This window comes from Cajanus cajan, chromosome 4, assembly GCF_000230855.2.
Source record: "Cajanus cajan strain Asha chromosome 4, NIPB_CcT2T_4, whole genome shotgun sequence".
Taxonomy (NCBI): domain Eukaryota; kingdom Viridiplantae; phylum Streptophyta; class Magnoliopsida; order Fabales; family Fabaceae; genus Cajanus; species Cajanus cajan.
Window position 1 is genome coordinate 71271335 of NC_138520.1, and position 22076 is coordinate 71293410.

Genomic DNA, 22076 nt, shown 5'->3' on the forward strand with positions numbered 1-22076 from the left:
AACAATTCGCGTAAATCGTGGATTGAATTTTGAATCTTTGAAGAAAAAAATTCATGTGAAGTTGAAATTGCATCATAACCAAATTGTTTCCAGCATTACTTGCAGATATTTGCATTGTGTGAATCCCCTTTTTTATCTAGCTGTAGAAATTGTTGATGATGAAGATGTTGCATGCATGTTTGATAATTTTCAACGACAAAGTCATATGAGTATGATAGAATTATATATTGTTGTTGATATTGTTGGCACATCTTCTTTTTCCTTACAAGAAATAACTATAGCAGAAGAAGCACATCAACCTCCAGTTTTGACACAGTCAAATATAATGAGTAGTGACCATCAGTTTGAGCAAACAATTTCGCCACCAACAAATCATCCTGATTCAAACGTTGATTTTGCAACAAACTTAAGTGACGATGATGATATCAATGTTGAAGAAGATGATGAAATTGCAGATGATAGCTTATCTAACGAAGGTAACATTGATCCTCCCATAATGAACGAATCAGGTAATTATAAAAGTTTTTTGTATTTTGATTTTAATTTAGTAATATTTATTATTCATATTGTGCCTGTTGTAACCGTATAGGTCCATCGCAACCTCCATTTTGGAGCAATACTCCACATTATAGTTACATCGGTTGGTCTCATCCAGATCAAAAAATGTGGTATGGTGGATTAGATGTTCCCAATTCTTGGTGCGTTGGAGATGAGTTGTATGTTGGGCTACGTTTTCATACAAAAGTTGATGTCCAAATGGCTGTTAAACACTACTCTATGAATGCTCATCAGACATTTGTAGTTCTTGAGTCTAGATTAAAGGTTTTGTCTGTACGATGCCCTAATAGTAATGAAGGTTGCCCTTGGAAACTAAGGGCTAGTATGTCCACAAAGTACAATAATAAGTGGGTCATAAAGAAATGGGGTGGTCGACACACATGTATTAATGCAATATTGTCTCAAGATCACAACAAATTGGACTCAGAATTCTGGTCTCCATCTCTCAACTAATGCTGAAATTAACTGGTGGTCAATAGGAAAGTATGAGATTTCAGCCACTCTCAACATCCCTGCTCGTGCAAGATACGGTCTTAATTCGTCGGGAATTGACCCATCTCGATGACCACTTTTGGTAGCTCTTCTAATACGAAGAACTCTATCAGCCTCACCATTCCATACGTGCTCAGACACGTGAATTGATTGCATAGTCAATAAAGAATCATCAATGGGTCCCGGATTAACCTTTTACGAGGCATTATGAAATTATACAAAATCAAGAAATACGTACATAGAATTTAAATAATAAATACCGTAAACCCCTAAATAACGAATAATCAATTAAATCCTAAACAAAATAATCTTATACTACTACATCAATATTATATAATTAAAATCACACAAACATAAATTATTACACTAAATTTCGAATAATTTAAATTTTATAACACAAAAAAAATGGTAAAATACCTAATTTTATAACACAAAAAATGGCAAAAAAAAATGGCGTTTCAGAACGGCCCGTTCTGGCTTCAGAACGACCCGTTTTGGTTTCAGAACAGCCCGTTTCAGTTACAAATTTAACACACAATAACTGGGGCAGAACGACCCATTCTGGTTTCAGAACGGGCCGTTCCAGAATCATTGACTACCAAAAACCTGCACGAAATAACAACGTCTAATGCTTTCAAAATTTTTCAAATTACCTCTTTTCTTCTCTTCCTTTCTCGTTCTCTTCAGTTCTTCTTCACACCTTCTCCTTCTCTTCTTATTTCTCCGTCTCTGTTACTCTGCTTTTTAACTTTCACTTTCACATTATTTAAAGGAATGGAGAACTGGTATCTGCACTAAAAACGTCACCTTAATTGACGTTTTCTATGCTAAAATTTGTGCTAAAATCGACACTCGTGTTGGCATTTTTTCAGCAGGTTTCGTACTCCAGTCAAACTGCCATGAACAGTAGTAAGATTCTGATTCCCTGAGACTATGCATCTGAAAAGGATGAACAGTACAAAAACGTCACCCAATCTGACGCCTTCAGTATTAACATTTTCGTACTTTTTTCTGTACGATTCCTGCATGCACAGTATAATAAAAACGTCAAAGTGCTTGACGTTTTCACACTTTTCTCACTCCTACGTGTCCAAAATTATTTATTTTGGTAAATAGTTTTTTTAATTTATTTTTGAAATTTTTTTTCTTTTTTATTTATAGTGGTCAAAATGACCTTGGATTCTCTATGATTTTTTTTTCCAGACCGTCTTCTATAAGAAAAAATTTTACTTTTTCCATAATCTAATATTGGGAGTATTCATTTTTTGTGCTTATTTTGTTATTTAAAAAAAAATATATTTTTAATAAATATTATTTTGAAGAATGATTTTTCATAGGTTTTATGAAAGAGGTAAGAAATAAACTTTTTTGAGATAAAAATAAAGTTTTAATACAATAAAAATGTTATATTTTTTTATTTACTTATTTGATATAATAAAATTTTTTGATTCCAATAACATTTAAAAATATTTTAAAAAGATTTTATGATTTATTAAATAGATTTTTATGATTTATAGAAATTATGATTTCCAAAAAAATTATCATGCATCAACCGTCTTTTTAATGTATGTTGTATTTTTTAATGTTTTTTTATCCTTTTCATTTTTCTATGGTTTTTTACTTAATCTATTTTGTTATTTTTAATTTTTTTCCTGATTTTATAATTAACACATAAAAGATGAATGAGCGAATGAAAGTAAAGGTTTTAGTATTAATAAAAGTCGATTATTTAAACTATTAGTATTCAAAAAAAATTTGGTAAATTTAAGTAATCTTATGTTTTAGTTGAAAGCTGAGAGTTAATCTTCTAAGGCACTCAAATTTATTTAAAAAGATTGACTTTCTTGTCAGATGTTCTTTCATACATATTAGTCAGAGATGAAACCTATAATTACATGCTTAAGAGACAAAGTTATTATCAATCATGTAATATTTTATTGATACTTGGTAATATTCAAATTTTTATTTTAATGTTTTTTTCTCCTATTTTTCTAACTTCCGTGAAATAATATTTTTTTTTCCTGAAAAAATTGGATTATTTATTGTTCTTTGGAAGTTAGAAGAAAAAAAAAGAAGAAGAAAAAAGTATTAAAAAAAATATAATTATGAGATTTTGTTATAAACACCTTTTACATCTAGCCGCGTAGAACAAAGGTTATTTTTCCACATAATATTATCCGTTAGAAATACCACCAATGTAGAAAATAATTTTAGTTAATCTTATTGTAAATTATGTATTATTTACATGTTTATCCAATGCATGGATGTTAAGTTCGTTCAGCTTTGTGCTTACATATGGACGGTGATTGTAATTGATGGAATATGCTTCAAATGTTTTAGGTCCAAATATCACAAAACTGATATAATGTACAAACTCATGCACCCAAATAATAAATCAGTGAAGCAACATCATATAAACTAGGATAGATCATACTAGCAAATGAGGTTTGTTATTGTATGCAGAGATTTCAAAGAAAATAGACAAATTTAAAGTATAATTCAATCATACAAAATTAATTAATTTGTAAAATGATAGTTATTTTTTTTATACTAATTTAATTTTATTGAATATTTATGAAAGTTTAATAGCTATTGATACAGTATGTTTAACAACAGTTAATAATCAAAAGAATAGACTCTGATATCATTTTAAGATAATAAATTTATAGTCTAATTTAATCTTACAAAACTAACTTATAAAATGATGATTTTTCTCTATTTATACACACACACACACACACACTATTTTGGCATCATTACTAGTTGATGTAGGATCTCCAATACATCTCTTCACGTTGTGGATTGAATATCTTGAGGGCGAAGTTAATTTGCAAGAGTGAATATCTGTGGGTGGTTCAATGGCAAGTGATACGATAGACCCAACAATAGCCAATAATCATTATGGTAGATCTTGAACTCATCTTAAAAAAGTGAATTTAGAGACTAACTCAATCTCACAGAATTAGTTTGTAGGATGGGGATTACTCCCCATTTATATATATATATATATATATATATATATATATATATATATATATATATATATATATTATTATGACTTTATCTCTATTTAATGTGAAATCTCCAACATACTCTCTTTATGTCGATGATTGCTTGATTGGACATCTATGTGGTGCGATAGTGATTTTCATCTTATAAGCCAATTTTTGTTAGGTTGAATTAGACTTCAATCCACTTTATTAACATGGTAATGGTATCATCTACGAGGTGTTATAACAATCCTCACCTTACTAGTGACTAATGATTATTGTAGGTCTATCATGTCACTCGTTATCAACTCACTCATTGTTGGGATTCAAACAAGTCTCACATCGATAAAATAATACAACAAATAACAACTTATATAATACAAACATACTTCAATGATTGAGAGGCCTTTTGGGTGATGACCAAAAGCAAAAACCGTGAGGGCTAAGTCCCAAAGCGGACAATATCTCATCATTGTGGAGTATGTTTGTCTAATAACCTTATAAAAACAACCTCATAAAATATCCCCTCAAACAAAAATACCAATAACCCCATCAGTGGTATCAGAGCCGCCAATAACCCTATAACCCCTCATAACTCATAAAATATAATGTGCTATATAAAGACAGATTCCGCTGCATGAAAGGTTAGGTCCCTTGTTTGAGAGGAGGATTGTTGGGATTCAAACAAGTCCCACATCGATAAAATAATACAACAAATAACAACTTATATAATACAAACATACTTATAAAATATCCTCTCAGACAAATACCATAAAAATAACCCCATCACTCATAAATATCTAATCCTTGACATTTCACATATTATATATATAAAATTATAATAATATATATTAAAGCATCTTCAATAATAGAACTTATTATGAACTCTTTATTCATTTTTGTAATTCTTCAATGACACTTAGAAATTAACAACTTTCTCTATTTTTGCAATAGAAGAACCTAATTTGAGTTTTTAATTCACTTCATGGAATCCACACTTTTATTTATTTTTATTTAAATGTGAATAACAAAACATTTTTGTTAATAAAATTCAATTCTTGAAAATTCTTATATAAAAATGATTTTTACATTATGTCTCCACATCAACATCCTCTAATGATAAAATTTATAAGAACCAATTTTAAACACAATTAAGAATTATTATTGGAGATAACTTAAGTAACATACAATTATCACCTTATAAGTTAATTTTATAAAATTTAGATTTCAATTTACTTCATTAACATAGGGGCAAATGAGACCACCTATTATAATGTGTTCTCATATTTGAAGTTAGTGAATTATTTGATATCCAAACTACAACACTAATAAAACACAATGTCCATGCTTGTGTCAAATGTATAAAGGTGTAAATAAGATTAAGTGTATGTTTAAATCTACATTATAAAGTAACATCATCTTTCTCAAAACTTATTCCATAAATATTTACATTTTGTACGTATTTGATGTAAAAATAAAATAAAATAGTCAAACATTTATTGTCAATTTGAACCAAACTAATTGCCTGAAATATATTACCAATTAATTATAAATAAGGTAGGCAAATTTAAATCATGTTTGAAAAATTTAATAAAATATATGATTAGTTTTTGTTTATAAGCTAACATTAATGATTATTAATGCATAGTGATGGGTTAAGTCTGTATTTTGTACCTTAAAATAAAACTGTATTCCGTACTATACATCCGTAAGTATTGACACCACCATCTCTTTCGCTCCATCTGCCAACTTCAATGGACCTCACACAAAATTATTATCTTCACATGTCTATATTAAACATGTCCATCCAATTTTCCCCTTAAAATAACAATTTCTTTCTTTTTAAATCATTACTTATTATAATGTTTACTCAAAAACAAAAAAGACAACACTAATTTCACCAAGTATAAACAAATCAATAATTTTTAAGAGAAAATATATATATTATATAATAAGTGATGTGACAAGATTCCACACCAGCATCTTATAGTTTAATTACAAAGTATTAAAATTGTAAATGGTCATTTAATTATAGTTTGTCATAAATAATAGAATTCTTTTTACACCACATAAATAATAGAATTGTTAATCTTTATGATATTATAAAAACTCTCATGATAAATATTTTTAAAATACACACATAATTAGTAAATAACATATATTTTATAGAATAGTATATTTAAGTTAATTTCATACATGATAATTAAATATAATAATTTTTGTAAATTATTTTAAAAACTATATCAGATCTATTGAAATGATGTGTTTGTAAAAATTGTGAAAATAAAATTATTTTAATAATAATTTATAATCAAAATAAAATTTTATTTACAACTAAAAATTGTCTTTATAATATTTTATTTCGTTTGGATAAAAAATTCCATTTTTACTTAATAAATCAGCTTAAAAAATATTAAAAAATAATTTCAAATTTTATAAAAAACAACTTATTTTTCAAAAAGAAAAATTATTTACATATTTGAACCGTAATCCGAAACACATAAATTTTTTGAAAGTCTTTTTCTAAAAAAAAATAAATGAAAAATTATAATCCCTCCTAGAACAAGTTCCTAATATGAATTTTTTTATACAAAGAAGACGATGATGTATACGATTAAACACGTATAAAATTATGTATGACATGGGACTGTTAATTATTATTATGCATTTTAAATAATTTGTTGTTGTTATTATTATTATTTATTTATTTTAGTTTTGTGATACAAACGATATTTTGATTTTTTATTTTTCAGTGTGTGTTGTTGGGGGTGGCCCTGTAGTTGAACTTGGTTGTTCCCAATCCCAAATCCAAATCGAAATCGTGGATCAAAGCTGAAACATTTGCGTCATCAGGAAATGCTCGTGATCTCGGTTTTGCAGACCCTGGCATCGCTCTGCAGATTCTAGATCCGTCGTAGATTGCAACAAATCGAAGCAAATCTGAAAAGAGAATAATCATAAGAAGAAGAAGAAGAAGATGTATATGGCATATGGGTGGCCTCAGGTCATCCCTCTGGAGCAAGGACCGTGTCCCTCTGCACAGAACATTGTGTACCTCAAACTCATCAATCGCATCTTGCTCGTTGTCTCCCCCACTCATTTTGAACTCTGGAGCACTTCCCAGGTACATGGATCCGTGCATGACCTGTTGTGTGATTGGGTTCTGTGTAAATTTTTTGTTTTTGGGAGGGAATTGACATGGGTTTTCGCGGAGGTGAGTTTTTGCAATGTGGGTGTTTGAATTAACGTGCGTGTGTGTGTGTGTTGTTTTTAGGTATGAGCTGGGTTTTCATTGAGGTGGGTTTATTGGGAATTTGTGAGTGTATTTAATTGTTTATTGGAGCTTGGAATTTGTGTATGATATTTAGTTTTTTGGGAAAAAATGTGAACTGGGTTTTGATGGAGATGAGTTTCTGAAATGTGGGCATTTGAAGTTTGTGTTTGAAGTTGAGTGTTATGGATCATTTATTTATGTATTTTTTAAATCTTAGGGAGAAGGGAATGGATGGAGTGGGTTTGATAGGGCTATGGGAATGAATTGTTGTAATGTGGGTATAGGAAGTTTTGGAGGAGTGAAAGATGGAGTTTGGGCTTAAATTTTTTTTATATAAAATTTTTGTTGGTTCAGCATAGAGTGAGATTGGGGAAGTACAAGAGAAGTTCGGATTCATTGCAGAGGGAAGGAGAAAACTTGAAGGCCGTGTGGAGCCCTGATGCCAAATTAATCGCTATTCTTGTAAGTTTGTTAGTGTGTTGATTTATGTTTAGATTTATGCTATGAGTGACCAACTTTGCATTATGTTTTAAGTATACGTATGCTCTTGAATTCATATTTACGTTCCTTATGCTTCTATATTTTCTGTTTGCAGACAACTTCGTTCTTTCTTCACATTTTCAAGGTCCAACTCTCGGATAAAAGAATACACACCGGTGGGAAACAACCCTCTGCTGTGTGTCTAGCTGCTATTTCTCTTCTGCTCACAGAGCAAGTTCCTTTGGTAGTAAAGGATTTGACGGTGTAGGTTTCGTGCTTGTTTTGATTTTATAACTTTCTTCATCTATGTGAATTAATTTGATTGAAAAAAACTACTGCTAGTATAGATTATGGAATATGAATCGGAATCCTTATAGTTGAGTAGGATCTTCTCTTAGTAATTGTGGCTTAAAATATATACTTTCCATTTTAATAAAACCAGGAAACGATGTTTATTTCTTTGTTATCATTTTAGTTGAGTGTACCATGCTACTTACTTCCATGTTAATGTTTCCTTGATACGTAAGAAATGCAGAGAGAACAGAGAAGTAAAGAGTTAGGTATTTGTAAAGCAAAAGTAACTATTGATAACTGCCAATGCCTTGCAAAGTAACTGTTGGTGTGTAACTAAATTAAGTAACTATTGGCATCTGTCATACTATGGGTTATATTAATTATTATGGCAATTGACTGTCTACATGTTCTTTTAACCTACTGGCCTTGTCTAAATTCTAAAGTCACCTTGTATATTGTTGGAATTCATCACAGTGTAATTCCTCAGTGTTCCCTTGAAAGTGTCAAATTTTTGCGCTTCACTCTGTATATCATAGTCTAAATTTGAAGCTATTTGCAGTGTGATCTTGATACTTCTCTTTATATAACTGTTTTGCCAGGAGCAATATTGTTAGTGATAACAAACATATGCTATTTGGACTTTCTGATGGAACTTTATACAGTATGTCTTGGAAAGGGGAGGTAATTTAACCATACTGGACTAAATAATTTTGGACATTCTATCCTAATCTAACTTTCTATGGTCATTGTTATACAGACAATATTGAATCATGTATACAACAACCTTTTTTGTTTCGATGTTTGACAATATTACTATCGTTTTATGATCTCCTGAACAGTTCTATGGGGCTTCTCAATTTGATCCACATCCTACTGCTAGCTTTGACAATTCTCAAATGCCACTTACTCTAGAGAATGGTCTTTCTCCTAAAAGTCACCCAAAGGTTCTTATGTCCAATCACATTATTCCTAGAAAGTCTGAAATCAACCAACTGGAGCTTTGCCTTCCATTGAGGTTGCTATTTGTCTTGTATTCTGATGGGCAACTTGTCTCATGTTCTGTGAGTAAAAAAGGCTTAAGGCAAGTTGACTGTATCAAAGCAGAAAAGAGCTTGGCTTGTGATGATGCTGTATGTGCTTCAGTAGCTCAAGAGCAGCACATTCTTGCTGTTGGTACCAAAAGAGGGACAGTGGAGTTGTATGATTTGGCTGAATCAGCATCACTTATACGTGCAGTCTCTTTGTATGATTGGGGGTAAGTTTTATTTATTATGCATGTAAGGAATTGGTATCAGATTGAAAACCTTAATGATTTACTTCTCCAAGCTTGATATGCAAGTTCACCAAAAGATTGTGTATAATTTCTTAATTTAATGTTTTGTGTCCTTTGTTCCTTGATGCTAATGCTATCTCATTTTTATTAGTTATGTTTTGAAAGTGTATCATCATAGTTAAACTAATTGGGAAGATCAGCACATTCTAAGTTATTCCACAACCAGTCATACTAATACTAATAAAATTACATTTCTCTGCTGTCTAGTTAATGCATGCAATTCCAGGGTGTCAGAAGAAATATGACTATAGTGATAATTTTCTCTATCTAATTGGTATATTGGGATGAGTGTCGAATGTCATTTACTGATAAGGCTCCTTTAAAATGACCTTATCTATTAATAGCACAAATAAGGATGCATACACCATTGAATTTAAGTGTGTTGTGATCATGATGTACTTTAATAAAATCAAGGTTGGATACATTCTTGTGCACTTTAGAGACAAATTCACTCTAGAGGAGCCTTTTCCTTTATTTAGGTGGACTTTGGTTTAATATCTTGAAATATACTGTGGTTATTTTGCAGATATTCAGTTGATGACACTGGCCCTGTTAGTTGCATTGCTTGGACACCTGATAATTCCGCTTTTGCAGTTGGGTGGAAACTAAGGGGTCTTACGGTTTGGTCTGTTTCTGGGTGTCGCCTGATGTCAACAGTCCGACAAATAGGTTTAAGTTCCATGTCTTCTCCAATTGCTAAGCCTAACCATGATTGTAAGTATGAACCATTGATGGGTGGTACCTCACTGATGCAGTGGGATGAATATGGATATAGACTTTATGCTATTGAGGCTGGGTCTTCAGAGAGAATTCTATCGTTCTCATTTGGGAAATGCTGTCTTAGCAGAGGTGTTTCAGGCACTACATACATCCGGCAAGTGATTTATGGGGAAGACCGTTTACTCATTGTGCAGTCAGAAGAGACTGATGAACTAAAAATGCTACATCTTAAGCTTCCAGTTACGTGTTTGATTGTCAATCTATGAGCATGTAATTTTCACTAAATGGATATCCCTTCTAAAGTATAAAAGTTTTTGCAGGTTTCTTATATTTCCCAAAACTGGCCTGTTCAACATGTGGCAGCTAGCCAGGATGGGATGTACTTAGCTGTTGCTGGTCTTCATGGTTTGATATTATATGATATACGAATGAAGAGATGGAGAGTATTTGGAGATGTTACACAGGAGCAAAAGATTCAGTGTAAAGGTTTGTTATGGCTGGGGAAGATTGTTGTTGTCTGCAACTATGTTGATTCATCCAACACGTGAGATGCTTTTTTTTTCTTCACTTACATGTTACATGCTGTTGATACTTATAAATCTTAGTGTTTGTCAAAATTTTCGTTCATAACCAAGTGGTGTTTAACAATGTACATGCATGGAAAAGCCTAACTCTAATAGACATACAAAAAAAGAAATTTATGTCTCATAAAAAGTTATATTTTCTGACTTTCTGTAGCATTATACAATACCATTTTGTTCTACATACATGGTCTCTTAGGTGTCCTTATTTTATATCAGGTATGAATTGCTCTTTTACCCTAGATATCACCTTGATCAAAGTTCATTACTCTGTCGAAAACCATTGCTTGCTAAACCAATGGTGATGGATGTATACCAAGATTATATGCTGCTTACATATAGACCGTTTGATGTCCACATATTCCATGTGAAATTATTCGGTGAATTAACTCCTTCAGGAAATCCAGATTTACAGGTAAAAGCATACTTTCAAAAAGTTTTTCTAACTCTTTTTGTCTTAAATAGTACCTTGCTTGTTATGTTCCTTTTTCTTTTTCTTTTTTTGAAATTTCTTCAATAAAGACTGCATTGTTATACATTTTTAAGTGATAACATGACAAACAGCTTTCTGCAGTACGAGAACTTTCAATTATGACTGCCAAGAGTCATCCTGCAGCAATGCGATTCATACCTGACCAACTACCAAGAGAATCTATTTCAAACAATTACGTTTCATCAGATTCATTAACAAGAGAACCAGCAAGGTAATCTCCTTGTGAACATCTTTACTCACTTTCTCTAATTTGTGTTGCCATTTCTCTAATTGGAATGTTTCAAAATACCATTATCAGTGAATCATAATGCATTACAACTAAGTATCCCATGTAATGGATTGTCATACCAATTTAGATATATTCATACACACACATGTACGCACATATGTATGTATATATGTATGATTGTCTAAACTACAATAAGATTCAAGTTCCTAGCTTGCTGAGTGGAAATTAGGATTGATATCTCTCCTTAACTTGGTTGTTTTTGTTGCTGTTCTCAAAGCCAATAGTTTTTTTTCCTCTCCTATTAGTAATTCATCTTGAAGAAATTTGTTTTCCTTATAGTGTTTGTGCCAAGACAAATGTAATGTAACTAGAATACTAGGATGAAAGCATTGTTTTTTTTTTTTTTTTTTGGGGGGGGGGGGTGGTTATTATTATACTTTCACATGACATTTCTCATGAAAGTGATTTGTTCTAGATGTTTGATATTGAGGGCAAATGGGGAGCTTTCACTTCTTGATCTGGATGATGGACGGGAGAGAAATCTTACTGATTCAGTTGAACTATTTTGGGTCACCTGTGGCCAGTCAGAGGATAAAACAAATTTGATTGAGGAAGTTTCATGGTTAGATTATGGTCATCGAGGCATGCAGGTAAACTGTTAAGATCTTTCTTATTCATTGTTTGTACATACCTAAATTTTACTAGGTTTATGGCTCTTGATTCACCCTCTAGTGTATTTCTGTTTTACTTGTCTGATGGTTTTTTACATGGAAGTTCATTGTTGCAGGTTTGGTATCCATCTCCAGGTGCCAATTCTTTTAAGCAGGAAGATTTCTTACAGGTCTGGATATAAATTAGCTACAAAGGATGTTTATAACCTAGTAGGCTGCATTGAAATAATGCATGAATTCATGGCTTATATATGTTTTTAGTTCCTGCAAAATGAATTAGTTTTGATTTTAGTCCCTATAAATTTTTTTCTATTTTTCATCCTCTAAAATTTAGAATTATTATTTTTAGTCATCATTATATGTAATCATTGTTAACTAGTTTGTTCATTAAAAGATTAAGTGACTATCTTAGGTGTTACCCATAAGGGTTAGTGATACCATATTAGTGTATGATACCTCTAAAAAATTTCATAAGTTCTAAAAATAAATGTTATTTATATATGTGAAAATTGTCGTTAGGGACCACAAATAGTGATTTTAGATTTTAGAGGATGATAATCAAAGAAAAAATGTTTTTTCAGGGATCAAAGCCAAAATTTACTCATGTAATAAGGACTAAAAATATTTTATAAGGACCAAAAACAATGTTTACAAATTTTAGAAAGATGAAAAATAAATTCTTTTTTACAGGGACTTAAATCAAAACTTGCTCATTTTACAAGGATTACAAACATATTTAAGCTTGAATTCATAATTCATTTATGCAAAAATTTCTTTCTTAACATTGGATATTGTAATTCATTCCTTCAGACATATTTTGTTGATGTTATAATTACAAAGAATCGCATGCAGCTGTAGGTATGTGTAGTTAGTGTGTCTGTGCGCTGTTGATTGGCTACATATTGTATTTGATTCTCTGTCTTCTCCCTAAATGAATCACTAGGCAAAACATTTGACTTGTTATATTCTTTTCTCTGTTTTCTTTATTGAGTCATTCTTTCATCATCTTACAATTCATCTGGTAGATATATAGATATTGTAAAGAAAAACAATACTTCAGGCTATTTGAAGCAAATAATTTCTGTCATTCCTTCATTTTTGAATCAGTTAATTTACTGGTATTGGCCTTGATTTTTAGTTGGACCCAGAGTTGGAGTTTGATCGTGAAGTATACCCTTTGGGACTTCTTCCAAATGCTGGTGTAGTTGTTGGTGTTTCCCAGAGAATGTCGTTTTCAGCAAGTGCTGAATTTCCATGTTTTGAACCATCTCCTCAAGCACAAACAATACTGCATTGCCTGCTCCGCCATCTTCTTCAGGTAATTACATCAAGTTAAATTGAAGATTGTTAGAATTGCTTGAGCTTTTGATTTATATTTTATTTTTGGGACTTTTCAGTCTCTTGGAGTCTTGGTTACCTTTTTCATTCAATTCTTATAAGGAGATTTTATAGCTTGGCATTCATAATTGCTCAAGTCAAAATTGGGATTTTACCTTAAATAGAAAAGGGGGGGGGGGGGTAATAATCGTAAACCTTTAATTGAATTGTAAGATGACAAAATCCATATATATGCATATTAGTACATACAATCTATATTCCATAAATGTCAAGCATCGCATTCATATGCCATAACCTATAGAATAGTAAAAAACAAACAACTCAAAAATACAAGTACGCAACACATAGTTTTTGACAAGTTGCAACTTACAATGCATAAAAAATTAAACACCAAAAGAACAGAACAGAGAAGGGAGAAGAAATAATGTCTGGTGGAGAGAATCAAACTTCAAACAGCAATGATGGGTGGCAGCTGGCTAAGAAGGAGGAAGAAGAATGGTGGTTAGGGATCAGGTTTCAATGTTGATGATACTTTGTGAAGATGCAGCTTTGATTTTAGGGTTTTGCAGTGCCACAATACAAAGAAGAAGATTCAAACAGTGTTGAACCAAATCGTGGGTCACTTATTTTAAAACTTGACAAAATGTTAAAGTTAAACTGGGTCAAAACCTATCGAATGGATAGATTGTGCAATCAGATAATAATAATATCATGATTCTCACAATTTTTTGACTTGAATCCCAACTTCATTCAGATTTCATATAGTCTTGCGATTTCATTGGCAATTTGAATCTTTCAGAGGGATTAAAGTTGTTAAGTAGTCCAATTTTATGATTTGAAGTACATGCCTCGGAGCCACAGATGTATAATATTATAAGAAATGGAGTCACAGGCGTATTTTTACTGGGTAACTTTTGAACTTCAGAGTAATAAACTTGCATGGAAATTTTGTAAATTCATGTGCATTGACATAACAAGTATCTAAGAAAGAAAAAAGAAAATTGCAATATTTCATTATTAATGTTGATCTTTGAGGAACTTGATAATTGTTGTAATATTTTGTTTTCAGGTGCAATATTGAAATAGGAATTAATCCTAGATTTTATTGAATTTGTCAAAGTTTTTGTTCTTATTTGCCATAATTAATGATCCATTGCTTCAAAAATGTCAAGATTTTGATATAATAATTCAAAACTTTCACAGGGAATGTGTGAATTGTGATAACATTTTTTTTCCTGGTTTTCATGGCTGATGGATCATATACATCTCTTTTATGTTTCTGATATTGATTGCTTATTCTCTGAATATGAGCGCTTCTCTTATTTCTCACTTTTTTGTATGAGAAAGAACTAGTATTTTAGCCTAATGTACAGACAGGATAAATGTTTGTTTTATTTAACTAAAATTTATAATAAATAAATACTTTTAAATATATAAATTCTATTATAATTAAAGTTCGTAATAAATAAATATTTTTTAACATCTGTTATATTTTAGATTTATGATAAATAATTTATATTGTTATATAAAATTTTTTTGTTGATAATTTTTATTAAGAGTACTGAAATTCAATTTAGAAATAAAGATGAAAAGGATAAACTGAAAGATATAACAAGTTAAGCAAAATCTCAAAAAAAAACTTGTTGAAGAGAAACTTCTAAAAAGTAAAAGTACTTGTTGAAAAGTAGCTCTTAAAAATGCTCTCATTTAAGATAGCTATTTTAATGTATATATAGAGATTAGAGAGTATAGGTTAAACAAGATAGAAGAATAGTCATATAGTCAAAGGGTTTTGGGAGCTTGCAATTGTCTGGTTAAAGTTGGGGTTCCTTTTGTTGTGTTTCTTTTTTATGCCTTTGTTTTAGAGGGATGTTCAAACTTTTTTTTAACTTATCATTTCTCTCTTAATGAACTCTCGTTCTTTAGAGAAAAGGGATATCTTTCTGATTCTTTTGCATTTATATGTGTCTGCTAGAGGGACAAAATAGAGGAAGCTTTAAGGCTGGCAGAGCTATCAGCTGAGAAGCCTCATTTTTCACATTGTCTAGAGTGGCTTCTTTTTACAGTATTTGAAGCAGATATATCCAGGTATTTCAATTTGGAAATGTTAGTACTTGAAAAATAGGATAGGATCAATTGACACCAAGTATCATACTATCTATAATTACACTTTTAATAACACTTTACAAAACTTAAGTTTCGTCAATGCACTTGTTGAATTATGGGATATTATCCTCTTGATCATATAAATTTTAGATAATTTAGTCACTTATATATGTGTAATAATCCAATAATAGATATTTACTTATATTTTAGATTGCATATTGTATTTAAAGTATCAAACATCAATTAGTTTTTACATTGTATGAAATTTTGTAAGACTTGATTTACTTTGAAAACTTTAAATGTAACGGTTATATTGATAAAATTTACATTTTTGTAGAAATTTCATAAAGGTGCAATTTTACAAGGTTTGACATTTACAACATGTTTGGGAAAACGTATAGTCCCATATTTTAGCTGTTTTTTATTTAGGAAAAACTGTTTGTAAAATAAGCTGTATATTTGGGACAACAACTTAAATTTGCAAACATTTTTTTTTTTGGAAAAAAAAGCTGTTTTTATGAAGTTTATGATTATTTCTCAACATTTTTTTTTTCATTTTTTAAGCTGATTTACTATAGAAAAAATGATCATTTTTTGTGATATTCTAACAAAATTAAACATCTTAAAATCGCATTTTAGAAAACTTACCCAAACAAGATAATGGATTACACATATAATTGATTATCAAAATAATTCAATTTTCACAGTTTTTTCAGACACACACTTGGTGTCAATTGATCACATCTCATAAAAAGTATACAGTCTCATAATTTAGTAATTAATAATTTAATATAATAATTTTCTTCGGAGCCAACCCTGTGTGCTTCATGCTGCTTTTGGTGCTGTAAGGGTGCCATTCACTTTTAATTTCCTTGGTAAAAAATAGTTTAATTTGGTTTTATTAACACCAAAAATCTTGTCTAGAAGGTATAAACCCAAACACTTTGGAAGTTAGCTGCTGAAGCCCACATTTATAAGATCAATAGGACCTAATCTCGTGATCCTGTCAATGTCATTCCTGTAGTATGAAACATGATATTGTGGATACAGTGATTTCTTGGGGTAAAACTTAGTTGCCAATTGGTTTTTGTGTTGGCTGTTTAATTTTCACACCAATTTATTCCAGGCCAAATGTGAACAAGAACCAAATCTCAGTTGTTATACCTGCTAAAAGCTCTCTTTTAGAGAAGACGTGTGACCTGATCAGGAACTTTCCAGAGTACCTTGATGTTGTTGTAAGTGTTGCAAGAAAAACTGATGGTCGTCATTGGGCAGATTTGTTTGCTGCTGCTGGAAGATCAACAGAGTATGTCCTTCGAGTATTTCATTTTAATTTCAACTTTGATTAATATGTGAAATGCTCTCAACTCTTTCAAAATTTAATATTTTTGCTACATGCACCTATTATATAATAAACAGTTTTACCTTTTACTGTGAGAACGATTGCTATACTGTTCATGTTCTGCAATGTTATCTGAATTTGGTTACCTTTTGGCTAGTTAGTGCAAAATTATAATGCTTTTCACTGCATATTTCATGTCTCTATATAGATTGTTCGAGGAATGCTTTCAACGTAGATGGTACCGCACTGCAGCTTGCTATATACTTGTAAGACTCGCTTACCTTTCTCGATTGGCCCCTTTATCTATAGGAATGTTAGTATGCTATCATTCTGCCATTTCTTGCTTTCTTATAATTTCTTTTGGGTAAATTATGTATTTAATCCCTCAAAATATTATGAAATTTGATTTTAGTCCCTATAAAAGTTTAAAACATTTATATTTCCTATGTTTACCAAAAGTGATGTGATTTTAATTCTTCATTCGAGACTAAAAACACGTGTTCCTTTTAAAGTTCCTTTTAAAGTGTAGGGACTAAAAATATACTAAATTCTTTGAGGGACAAATCAACGTTTACTCATTAAAATCTACATTCGAAATATTTCGAGGGATAAAAAACATTTTACTCATTTCTTTTTTATTTCTTTTATCTGCGCTTCCCTGTGAAAAAAAATTGTTTTGATTCATTTCTAAATCATAATTAGTAGGTTTTATATTTATGCAAAGGTTTCTTCTTTCTGAAAGAATTGGTTTATATTTGAGTGCATTGCATACTTGTTGACAAAATTCTAACTTTTACTTGGTTTTGAATTTTCTCAATTTCTCATTGGTTAGACAATTTTTCTTGTGTTTAACCCACACATGTTGCACTCTGTTACTCTTTAAAAGAGGATAGTTTCTCTTTTTGGTTTGATTGTTGTATTATATATGCTTTAGGCTTTGCTTAACAAAATTTAATCAATTTCATCTGGAATATAACAGGTGATTGCCAAACTTGAAGGTCCTGCTGTCAGTCAGTACTGTGCTTTACGGTTATTACAGGTTTGGGCATAGGTCCTTTTTTATTTTTTTTTCTGGTTTGTAATTAACTTTAGTTACATCTAATGTGCTTATCAAACTTACACAGGCAACACTAGATGAATCATTGTATGAGCTTGCTGGGGAGCTGGTATTGTTTTGAAACTCTAGGATTATTCATTTTAGCTGGTCGAGTAATATATTTTGTGCAAGAGATCATGACATTTTCTTTTGTGTCAACTATTTTGTTTTGGGTCTCAGGTGCGATTCTTGTTAAGATCTGGTAGGGAGTATGACCAAGCATCAACCGATTCAGATAAATTGTCTCCAAGATTTTTAGGCTATTTTCTTTTTCGTTCTAGTGAGCGGAAGCAATCATTAGATAAAAGGTACATGCAAACTTTAGTAAATTGTATTTTTTTGGTTTCTCTAGCATCAAAATTGTCAACCATACTAACTAGTAATTATCGTTTGAGCAGCCCCTCATTCAAAGAACAAAGTGCTCATGTTACCTCTGTTAAGAATATTTTAGAAAACCATGCTAGTTATCTAATGTCTGGTAAAGAGCTCTCCAAGCTTGTTGCATTTGTAAAAGGCACTCAGTTTGATTTAGTGGTAAGATCTTGTTGATTGACTTATTCTAATCCCTGTAAGATAATTTTCCTTTTAGTTTGAAGTGTTTAAATTGTTCAATAACACCAATTGTAGGAGTATCTGCAACGTGAAAGATATGGGAGTGCTCGGTTGGAGAATTTTGCATCTGGGCTTGAATTAATAAGCCAAAAGGTTTAAAATTTTAACATTTTTCATTTCATTGATTTTAACATTTGAGTGGCAGTGGCCTAATACCACCTTTTGTCTTTTCGAGCCCTCTTTCTAAGTTGTTAGATGATGCATAAAATCTTTGATACTTTACTGTAGCTTTCCTTATTTTATTTCCTCAGGCCATGGTTGTATACTCTGGTGATACTACAAACTTTTTCTGTGGCCTAGAGTATATTGGTACCCAGTTTGTTTAGATATAGGTTTATTCTTTATCCTCCTGCCATTTTACTTTCCTCCTTTTCTGTCTTTGGTAAAATTTATTTTTCTACAGAAAAAAGTTATGATGTCAAAATAACCATGAATCATGATTAAGATCTTACAAGGGGTAAAACTGATGATTCCCAGCTGAAGCCAATTTCAAAATCTGTTATAATGCAGTCTTTGAACATTTGGCAGGAGCTTCTCTAGATTTATGCTGATATTTTCATTAGCTTTGTTTTCTTGGCTCCATTATTGAACACTATTTTTTTTTACCAGCTTCAAATGGGAACATTACAGAGCCGTTTGGATGCTGACTTTCTCCTGGCTCATATGTGCTCTGTCAAGTTTAAGGAATGGATAGTTGTCCTGGCTACTCTCTTAAGACGTTCTGAGGTATATTTGGCTTCTTTGCGTACAGGATAGCAGATCTGAAATTATGCTGACATGATTTCATCAAAACTAATGTTGAAATTACTCAAATTAGAGAAAAAAATGGTAGAGAGATATTTTTGTAGTGAAAAAATTATGCTGACATGCTGTGCTTATTTTTGGAATGTCTTGGTGGAAACATGTCACGACATGCTTTGAAGAGAGGGTCAAATGTGTCTAAGGGAGATATTTTTATATGGTTTTGTCACTTTTGGATCTTTTTCCATTTTAGAAAGGGTTGTTCACTTTGTTGACCAGTGTATTCTTTTGAGATTTTCAGGTTCTTTTTGACTTATTCCGTCATGATGTCCGGCTTTGGAAAGCGTACAGCACAACCCTGGAGGTACATCTATTTTTGTTTTCCTAATATGTTATATTATCTTGGCATCGCGTATAATTGAATGAACAAAATATGATGTCCATGACCCTTTTCTGTGCACTACAGTCACACCCAGCATTTACTGAATATCAAGATTTGCTGGTAGACCTGGAAGAGAAACTTTCATCAGTTGCAAATGTGGTAGAAAAATGAGTGTAAAGAATTCACATCTGGACTGCGGTACACACTTGTTTCTTGCTGAAGAAATCTGATTGGGTGGTTTTTCACCTCGCCCACATATCAGTCTCAATGATCATGTCACACGTAAGTACTTTCCCTTGGATTTGATTGTGGGAACCGGAATAAACGTATTTGATTGAGGACCATAAAACTACGTTTATTCCTTGGTTTAGTAACGAAACATTTTATGGTGCAATCCAATGAATCCAGAATAGAACGTGTAGATAGAGGTTAGAAATATCTGGAGGGAGGCTTGTGCATGTTTGAGGATTTCATTATTCTTTTCACTTTTAATCCACATTTTGTAACATGTGTTTTTGTAAAAGCATAAACAGATCCATCTGTATATAATTAGTTATATGCTGTTGATCAGCCTGACGTTCAAAGTGGAATTTATGCCCTTGTTTTTTCTCCCTTAATTGAGCTTATCATAGACTTGTTTGTTCCTGTTTCTTGTTTGCTATTTCTCTATATAGTGCCATTTTCTGTTTTATGGTACTAGAGTTAATTTTCATATAAACATGGCTTATTGATCTAGAGACTCTTGCTTTTAGCATGGTTCTATTGTGGAGTGTAATCAACAAGCAAGTTCTTGGCGTATGCAGTGCCAAAGAAGAAAAAAGAAAGTAAAAAAAGTGACCATGATTATCCCCTTCCATTTCTTAATTTTTCAAATTGCTAAATTGCTTCCTGCGGTTAATGGGTGCAAAAACAAAAATCCATCATTAAATTCCTACACTCTTGATTTTCTGTCAACAATTAAAGAATAAAAATAATGAAACTCATTTTATTTGTCTTGGAAAACCTCTGCTGTTTTGTTAAAGAGGAATTGATCAGTCTTAACCTTCAATAACTCTGCATTATTTTTGTATGGATTACCTACGATGGTCCATAAAATCATTCTCTCCAAAATAAAGGATTTCATATTTTCTTTTTCTTTAAGTGTAATCAGATTTAAGATTTATTAAAACTTTGTAATACTTTTAATAAAAATATAGTTTATTTATAATTTATTAAATCTCAAACATAATATCTTGAGTTGGCATTTTAGCCTTTTACCATATAAGCAAGTTGTTGGGATCTCTTGGCTCAATTTTAAGGGTGATTTGATTTAAGAAAATGTTTTTTGTTATCGAGTATTTGTATAGGCAATCTTTAAGAGCTGATAGATTTCTGAAAACATTTTTATTTTTATTTTCTGAAGATAGATTTTATTTCCAAATTTTTAAAAATTAAAAATGTTTTTTATTTTCTGCTTCTAGAAACTGAATGATGAAATGTGTTTGATTTTACCATTTTTAATACGAAATTAGATGCTTTTTTTAATGAATTTTGAAATGAATTGGTGAATAATATAAATATATTTATATTATAATTTTGAATTTTTATCCATTTTATAATATGCACATATCAAACAGTGCATTAAATTTCATATTTTTTTTAATAATCAAATAAGATTTCATTACTATTGAAAATGAACATTAGCGCAAGGGATGTCAAGTCCACGAAAAAAAGTCAAATACATTATGCCTACTAAGTAAAAACCTAAAAACCTAGAGTAAAAAAAATTGTTTCTAACCAGAAAAATTGTGTAAAACAAAAAAATGTTGCCTAATTGAAATTTCATATTATTATTAAGTATCTATCTATCTATAAAAATGTTAAATACATCCATCATTGCATTTTAAGTTTAAAAACAAACTTACAAATATAATAAGCATCATATGTCTCAAACAAAACATCAACTATAGAAATCCTCTATAAGATTAAAGACAGGTGATAACTTTTCCACATTTGATTTATAATTGTTTCTTAAGCTTGTATAGCATTCTAGCATTTTGATTAGCACCAATATTGACAGCTTGCCGGTTGTCGGACTACTCCAAAGCTTTTGTTCATCCATTGACCCATAAAATAGAGTAAATAGTTATTTTTAGACCTTAAATTTAGAAATAGAAAGCACTATCATAATAATTTTTTAAATTAATAAAATGTTTAAAAATTTTATGGAAATACAAATTAATAATCACATTAGTCTTAAAATAAATAAGTAAATTAATGGTGCAAGATGGCCTAACATATTAGGAAAGTCGGAATCAACTAGAAAAAAAATATGTATAAAGTCAACATTGCTCCTATTGAATAA

General features: G+C 30.9%; 1 protein-coding gene across 1 annotated transcript; it reads left to right on the plus strand.

Annotated features, from left to right (window-relative positions):
• Positions 1-6778: 6778 nt before the first annotated feature.
• LOC109801854 (uncharacterized) lies at positions 6779-20377 on the plus strand. Its single transcript, XM_020362990.2, has 23 exons — positions 6779-7164; positions 7669-7776; positions 7910-8058; positions 8688-8769; positions 8928-9343; positions 9948-10380; positions 10462-10685; positions 10942-11137; positions 11287-11426; positions 11920-12094; positions 12232-12285; positions 13254-13433; positions 15429-15541; positions 16686-16865; positions 17110-17167; positions 17881-17940; positions 18026-18067; positions 18178-18305; positions 18396-18531; positions 18625-18702; positions 19219-19335; positions 19652-19714; positions 19817-20377. The coding sequence occupies exons 1-23, from the start codon at positions 7018-7020 to the stop codon at positions 19901-19903; spliced, it is 3366 nt and encodes a 1121-aa protein (XP_020218579.2). The 5' UTR covers positions 6779-7017; the 3' UTR covers positions 19904-20377.
• Positions 20378-22076: the final 1699 nt, after the last annotated feature.

Excerpts from the sequence above, each read along its gene's own strand:
- LOC109801854 (XM_020362990.2), top strand. The coding sequence starts at position 7,018 with ATGTATATGGCATATGGGTGGCCTCAGGTCATCCCTCTGGAGCAAGGA. Across the intron at positions 13,434-15,428 it reads TGCTCCGCCATCTTCTTCAG|AGGGACAAAATAGAGGAAGC; the intron begins GTAATTACATCA and ends TGTGTCTGCTAG. Across the intron at positions 19,715-19,816 it reads CGTACAGCACAACCCTGGAG|TCACACCCAGCATTTACTGA; the intron begins GTACATCTATTT and ends TGTGCACTACAG.